Genomic DNA, 7,987 nt, shown 5'->3' with positions numbered 1-7,987 from the left:
GGGGGATTCGCTCACATGACACTGGAGGACTCGAAGTCCCAGAGTCTGCTGTCTTCTGGGTGGAGGCCAAGAAAGCCGGAAGCGTAGTTCCAGCGCAAATCCTAAGGCCTGGGAACTTCAGGCCTGGTAGTGTCAGTCCCAGTTCAAGACCAAAGGCCTGAGAACCAGAAGCACTGATGTTCAAAAGCAGGAGACCACGGATGTCTCAGCTCAAGCAGAGAGCAGTTTGCCCTTCTTTCACCTTTGTGTTCTGTTCAGCCCATCACCAGACTGGATAATACCCACCTGCATTGGTGAAGATGATTCTCCTTACTCAGTCTACCAAAATGCTAATCTCTCTGGAAACATGCTCACAGATACACCTGGAAGTGATATTTTACCTGCTCTCTGGTTACCTCTTAGCCCAGTATGTTGACACATAAATTAACCATCAGAACACAGGTGTAGAAGAGGGTAAGGCTTATGGATGGTACAAACGTAGGTATATTTAACTTCTTAATAACGTTAGAGACCAATGAAATGATCTTTTTAATGTGCTAAGGAAAATTAATGTGAATCTAGATGTCTGCACACAGTGAGAGTATCTTTGAAGAATGAAGGTGAAATGCATTCTCAAAGAAAAATGATTCAGAATATCATCACTAAAGAAACATTTAAGGGTAGACTACAGGTAGATGTAAAGTGAACATGGAAGGTTTAATATACAAAAGAATGAAGAGCAAAGGTAAACATGAACAGATGTAGACAAACATTGCTTATATGAAAAAGTAGAGGCTTTATCCAAAAGAAGTAAAATGTCAGGCAGTAATTTGTAAATTGCAAAATGGGTGTATATGGGAAATGAAGTTAAAATTTCTAAGATCCTTCTATTGTCCAGGCGGAAGTAAAGTTTTCTCTCAATTTTGGTAAGTATGTGTCTAATTTCCAAAGCAACCAGTAAAGTCAATCGGAAAAGATTGTGTAATTTCCAAACTGATAGAAAGGGAGAAATTAAATAATTATCACTTACATTCAGTAAGTTAATTCTAAAATGTATAAAGAAATGCAAAGATATTCAGGAAGCAAATGAACAAGGTAAGAGGATTTACTCAGCCTGACATCAAGATTATTCTAAAACTGCAGTAAGTACAGCGTGGCATTCATGCAAATATAGACCAGCAGATGGAACTAGTAGAGAACCTGGAAACAAACCCATGCATTTAGAGCTCTCCAGGGCAGAGAAGAAAAGACAGACTTTTCAGTAAGTGTGTTCCCTTCACAATATCAACTCCAGGTGTGTTCAAGAAAGATATGTGTGTCAAGGGCAAAATCTAAATCTTTCATAAAAGTAATTTGAGATAGGAAAGGATTTTTAAAAACAAGCCCCCAAAGCCATAACCATAAAGGAAAAGACTGATCAGTTAAGGTATAAATCTTTGCATCATCAAAAGAAACCATGAAAAGACAAGTCATGGAAGAGGGGGAAATATTTGTAACATCTTTCACTGATAGAGACTTTGTATCCAAAACATGAAAAGAACTTTTATAATGAAGAGGGCAACTCAGTAGCAAGACTTGAAGCATTTCATAGAAAGTTAAAATGTTAGTCACTCAATTGGTGTCTGACTCTTTGTGACCCCATGGACTAGCTCACCAGGCTCCTCTGTCCAAGGAATTCTCCAGGCAAGAATACTGGAGTGGGTTGTCATTTCCTTCTCCAGGGTATCTTCCTGACCCAGGGATTGAACCCCGGTCTCCGGATTGCAGGCAAACTCTTTACCAACTGAGCCACCAGGGAAGGGTTCAACAAATACATGAAGTTTAAAAAATATATATCCTATGACCAAGCAAATCCATTCCTGATTTAGATACCATAGGAATAAAAACCATGCGTACATGCACTGTTGTACAAGAATACTCACAACAGGGAATTCCGTGGTGGTCCAGTGGTTAGGACTCAGCGCTTTTACTGTTAGGGGTGCTGGTTGAATCTCTGGTAAGGGAATATTCCGCAAGCCACATGTCACAGCCAAAAAAATGAAGAAGGGTGAGGAGAAAAGGAAACAAGTTATTACTGTGAAAAACAGGATGATGGTTGCTCTTGGAAAGAGGGGTTTGTGATCAGGGAAGGGTAATGGGGACTTTAAGGATGCTGCCAATGTAGTGTGTTAAGGTTTGTGAGAATATTGTACACATGTTCACCCTACAGCTGTCTTTTTAATTTTGTGTAAAAGGTGTATGTACAACAAGTCAGCTGTGTGTCACCATAAAATGTCTTTAAAAACAAAACTTGTCAGTGATTCCTTAAATGTTACATTAGTTAATTTTATGTCAATTTTTGTTTCATTTATATTTGAATTTCTGTGCTCCTTTCTAAAATTAAATACTCAAAGAAATAATCCAAAGAATTTAAGTAGTAATATAAGAATCTGTTGTTTTACACATGATTTTTAAAATCACATGTAGATAATTTGTTTAAAGTCTTAGAGACAGAGCTTGCAATTTATATATCCTGGTTTATTTATTTCACCAGAGTACTGACAGCTGTCCTCTTGTTCACAGGCTCAGTAGATGAAGGCATCACGGAGGGATTGCCTACGCTTCAGGGCACTTCTAGCACCAGCGCTCACGTAGATGATGATGATCGGTTAGTACCAACACAGTAGGACATTTTCTTGTAAGGGTTCCGCATGTAATTCTGAATCCAAGCATTTTATCTAGGATTACATAAAAGTTTACTGAAACTTGACTTCTATATATTTCGTAATCATGAGGTAGCCAATAAATTAGACAAGGTTTTTCAGGTATTTCTTAAACTTCCCAGCTCCATTGCTTTAAATAGTATCTGTTTCAGGTGTTGGCAAACCTGTGGCCCACAGGCCAATTCTCCTACCACCTTTATTTGTAAATCAAATTTTATTGGGACACAACCATGCTGTGTCTGTGGATGGCAGAATTGAGTGGTTGAAATAGAGATCATGCAGTATGCAAAGCCAAAAATAATTACACCTGTCCTGCGACCAAAACAGTTCACCAAACCCTTTTCCTTATACTCGTGATTCCCAGGTCATTGTCTTCACATTGACCCTTCCTGCTGACATCCTCACATAGATGTAGCAGGGCCATTTCAGACTTAAGACCAAGACAGTGCTCCAGCCTCCTCCCTCAGACCTGCTCTTCTAGTCTTCCTGTCTCAGTAAACTGTGTCATTATCAAGCCCAGATTTCTTCAGCAGCGTCTCTGTGAATTATACTTGATATTTTTCCCTCACACCCACCCCTGTATTTAATCCACAAGTCCTTTCTGCTCTGCATCCAAAACATGTTCCTTGTCAATCCACTTTTCCTCTAGCTCTGCTGCAACCACCCCAGCCCAGGTCACCACCACCTTTTGCTTTGACTACTGCAGTAACCTTCAACTGGCCCCTGATTTCATGATCCCCTCTACTCCAGTCCTTCTCCATGTAGCAGCCAGAATTTTGTTTTTTACATTAAGTCAGATTGTGTTGCTGTTCTAAGTAGCAAACTCTTTAAATTCTCCAGTAGTTCCGTTCAGTGTCCAGTCAGTTCAGTGTCCAGTCACTCAGTCGTGTCTGACTGTGACCCCTTGGACTGCAGCATGCCAGGCGTTCCTGTCCACCACCAACTCCTGGAGTTTACTCAGACTCATGTCCATTGAGTCATTGATGCCATCCAACCATCTCATCCTCTGTCATCCCCTTCTCCTCTTGCCTTTAATCTTTCCCAGCATCAGGGTCTTTTCAAATGAGTCAGTTCTTTGTATCAGGTGGCCAAAGTAATGGAGTTTCAGATTCAACATCAGTCCTTCCAATGAATATTCAGGATTGATCTCCTTTAGGATGGACTGGTTTGATCTCCTTGCTGTCCAAGGGACTCTCAAGAGTCTTCTCCAACACCACAATTCAAAAGCATCAATTCTTCGGTGCTCAGCTTTCTTTACAGTCCAGCTTTCACATCCATACATGACTACTGGAAAAACCATAGCCTTGACTAGACGGACCTTTGTTGGCAAAGTAATGTCTGTGCTTTTTAATATGCTGTCTAGGTTGGTTATAACTTCCCTTCCAAGGAGCAAGCATCTTTTAATTTCATGGCTGCAGTCACCATCTGCAGTGATTTTGGATATATGTCTGTCACTGTTCCCACTGTTTCCCCATCTGTTTGCCATGAAGTGATGGGACTGGATGCTATGATCTTAGTTTTCTGAATGTTGAGTTTCAAGCCAACTTTTTCACTCTCTTTCACTTTTCATCAAGAGGCTCTTTAGTTCTTCTTCGCTTTCTGCCGTAAGGGTGGTGTCATCTGCATATCTGAGGTTATTGATATTTTTCCTGGAAATCTTGATTCCAGCTTGTTCTTTCAACCAGTCCAGCCTTTCTCATGATGTACTCTGCATATAAGTTAAATAAGCAGGGTGACAATATACAGCCTTGATACCCCCTTCCGGATTTGGAACCAGTCTGTTGTTCCATGTCTGGTTCTAACTGTTGCTTCTTGATCTGCATACAGATTTCTCAAGAGGCAGGGCAGGTGGTCTGGTATTCCCATCTCTTGAAGAATTTTTCACAGTTTGTTGTGATCCATACAGTCAAAGGCTTTGGCGTAGTCAGTAAAGCAGAAGTAGATGTTTTTCTGGAACTCTCTTGCTTTTTTGATGATCCAGCCCATGTTGGCAATTTGATCTCTGGTTCCTCTGCCTTTTCTAAATCCAGCTTGAACATCTGGAAGTTCATGGTTCACAAACTGTTGAAGCCTGGCTTGGAAAATTTTACACATTACTAGCTTGTGAGATGAGTGCAGTTGTGCAGTAGTTTGAGCATTCTTTGGCATTGCCTTTCTTTGGGATTGAAATGAGTAGATTCTTAAATCGAAACTCCTCGCCATGCCTTGAAAGCCATACACGATGTGATTCTAGCCTGACGCCCTTCAGACCACACTCCTCACAGACCACGTTCTGGCCATGCTGACCTTCAGTTCCTGGAGTAGTCCATGTTTGTTCTGGTTTGCAGGCCTGCCATTTTAAGGCCTTTCTTTTGCCTTAAATGCTTTCTTCCCTAATTTTTACTTTGCTCCCTCTTTCTTCATTCTTCAGATCACTGTCAGTTCTGAAGGTTTTTCCTGACCACCAGTCTAAAGTAAAACAGCACCAATCATTGTTGGGTCACTCAACTTTAATTCTCTGTTCTGATCATTTTTTTGTGTGCTTATTGTCTGTCTCTGACCACTGAATATAAAACTTCACTGCAGTAACTCCTCATCATTAGAGTCCAGGACAGACTTTAAGAAGTGTGTTTATTGAAAACTCGAAGGATTCAAAGAATTCAAACATGATTTACTGTATTTGAGAAGATAACCTGGTAGAGCAGGTTGTGAACCAGAGTCCTTTGAGTAAATTATTGAAGGTGTAAGCAAATGTAAATATGCCTAGCTTCCTTAATTTCAAACATGAATGGGGTTGTCTGTTCTGTACTAGATACTCTGCTGAGTGGTGGGGATATTGAAATGAAACATTACCCTTGTCCTCAAAGAGGTCACACCAACACTGGGGCCAGGAGAGAGGTTAAAAACAGACAAGTAAGCAGATAATCATGAGTGGTCTGCAGAGGAGTCTATTGCTCTGCATAGGAGAGTACCTACCTAAATCACTAATGAATCAAGGAAGGCTTTCAGGAGGAGGAGGTTAACTTCTTGGCTACATCTCATAAAATGACTGGTGTGTTATCTAAGCAAAAAGGGTAGGCAGGTAGAGGAAGTTAAATATATGAAAGCATAGCACTGAGAGAGAAGTGTTAAGGAGGAACTGCTTGGTAGGGGTATGTTTGGGGAGTATGACAAGAAATGAGACTGGAAAAGTATACAGACCCAGATCATGAGGAGTCTTGTATGGCTTCATTCTAAAGATAGCAGTGAGCCATCACAGGACTGTTATCAAGAGACTGATTTAATCAGATCACTGTGAAAGGGGTGTGGGGCAAAATAGAAAGAGATAGCCATATATTGACCAGAGCCTGAATTGAAGCAGTAGTAGGAACAAAAGGATTATTAGATTAAGGATACCTAAAGTAAAATCGTTTATATGATCTTGGTCACATGTCTTTGCTTAACTTAGGATGTTGGACATTCTGGACAGTAACACTTTTTCCTATTATAAATGAATCTTGTAATCTAACTTTTAAATTTATTTCCTTTTGTTCATTTAAACTTGTGCAGAACTGTTTATTGAACTTAAAAATCAGAGCCTGGTTGCCTTCTTTGGTCTGTTTTTTAGATTGGAAAATGTTCAGTATCCCTACCAACTCTACATTGCTCCTTCCACCAGCAGCACAGAACGGCCAAGTCCCAATGGTCCAGATAGACCTTTTCAGTGTCCAACGTGTGGGGTGCGATTCACCCGTATTCAGAACCTGAAGCAGCACATGCTGATCCACTCAGGTAATGCCATCGTTCCTCTTGTGGCATAAATGAACCCTCTAGAACATTTTATTTTAGAATTCCAGTTAAAAATAGTAAACAGATGCTTTTGAGTTAGGAAAAAGTATATCTCTGGGAAATCTAGTGAGAACAGATAAATTCAGTTCTGTTGCTGATTTGTGACATTGTGAGAAAGATATTTGCTTAATACATTGGCCACAGGCATAAATAAGTCTTCTGATTGGAACTGGGGGCAAGTGTGATGTGCACACGACATACGTGAAAAAGAGATCAGATACTTGTGTGTGTATATGTGAGGGAGGAAAGCACAAGTGCATTTGGTAAAGCAAATGGGGTTAAAAGGGCATATATTGGTGTTCTCTGTGCTATTCTAATTTTTCTTAAGTTTGTAATTCCAAATAAAAAGTGTTTTTAAAAATTAAATACAATAATTTTATTTTAATTGTGCAATCCTAAATTTCTCTGTGCCCTGAGAAATTTCTCTGTGCCCTATTCAGCCAGCCTTGCAGTATTATTTTAGCGTAAAAAAGATTTTGGATAAATGATGTGTAGAACATACTTGAAACTTAAGTTCAGTGTTCACATAAAGGCAATAAAATTCTTATAGGTAGAACACTGGCCTCTGATAAGGAAGAAATCTTTGCTACTATTCTCAGCTGTTTAACTGTCTCACTTTCCTCTTCTTCAGATAGGTCTAACAATCCTGTGCTAACACTAATTCCCTTTGACTTTGTTGAATCAACAGATTATGTTTTGAAGGTTTTTGAAATTTTTTTGCTAAAACTGTGATAATGAATTGGAAGAGACCATAAATGCACTTTACATTTCATATATTAATTTCTACATATTTATGTCACTATTACATTAAGTACTCCAAAACTTAACCAAAGGTAGTTCTGTTACAATCACTAATTATGTTCAGAGATGTTAGAATTTTCTTTTTTCTTCTCATTTTTCTCTGAGATAGGAAATTAAGATTAGATAACTGATCAGTTTACACATTTTCTTGATATAAACCTTACTACTTTAATGAAATGAAATAATAACAGGTGAAGAATTGGGGTCTGCTTAAATAAATACTCTTGTTAAATTGTATTTTGAAGTCTGAGAAGATTTGGAAGAATTCAAAAATCAAATGGAGTATATATCAATTTGATTACCCCACCGCCACCCCATGGTGCCTTTCTTGCCTGCTTGCTTTTTCAAACACTAGTGACTTCTCAGGTGTTTTGTACTTTTTCTAAGATACTGAATTTGGGACTCGTTTCTGCTGATGATTTTTATCTTTTCAGATTATCTGTTGCTACAAAATTAGTTCAGAAATTTGTGAAGTTTATGACATTTCCATTTATTTTGTTTTTAGATAATATTTTGTATCGCTTTATTTTATAGGAATTAAACCATTTCAGTGTGACCGCTGTGGGAAAAAGTTCACCAGGGCTTACTCGCTAAAGATGCATCGCCTAAAGCATGAAGGTAAACGCTGTTTCCGGTGCCAGATATGTAGTGCCACTTTCACTTCCTTCGGGGAATATAAACACCACATGAGGGTTTCC

General features: G+C 39.1%; 1 protein-coding gene across 4 annotated transcripts in view; it reads left to right on the top strand.

The window, feature by feature from the left end:
- ZBTB44 (zinc finger and BTB domain containing 44) overlaps positions 1–7,987 on the top strand; it is a 59,459-nt gene that overhangs the window by 42,220 nt on the left and 9,252 nt on the right. For 2 of the 4 annotated variants that reach the window (XM_010844707.1, XM_010844706.1), the window contains exons 3-5: positions 2,542–2,626; positions 6,268–6,431; positions 7,824–7,981. In XM_010844707.1, the coding sequence (XP_010843009.1) occupies positions 2,542–2,626; positions 6,268–6,431; positions 7,824–7,981 (407 nt within the window). The remainder of the gene's footprint in view (positions 1–2,541; positions 2,627–6,267; positions 6,432–7,823; positions 7,982–7,987) is intronic. The other 2 variants (XM_010844708.1, XM_010844709.1) reach the window with 2 other exon arrangements.

Source organism: Bison bison, unplaced genomic scaffold, assembly GCF_000754665.1.
Source record: "Bison bison bison isolate TAMUID 2011002044 unplaced genomic scaffold, Bison_UMD1.0 scf7180017864205, whole genome shotgun sequence".
Taxonomy (NCBI): Eukaryota; Metazoa; Chordata; class Mammalia; order Artiodactyla; family Bovidae; genus Bison; species Bison bison.
This window is presented reverse-complemented; position numbering and strand designations above follow the sequence as displayed.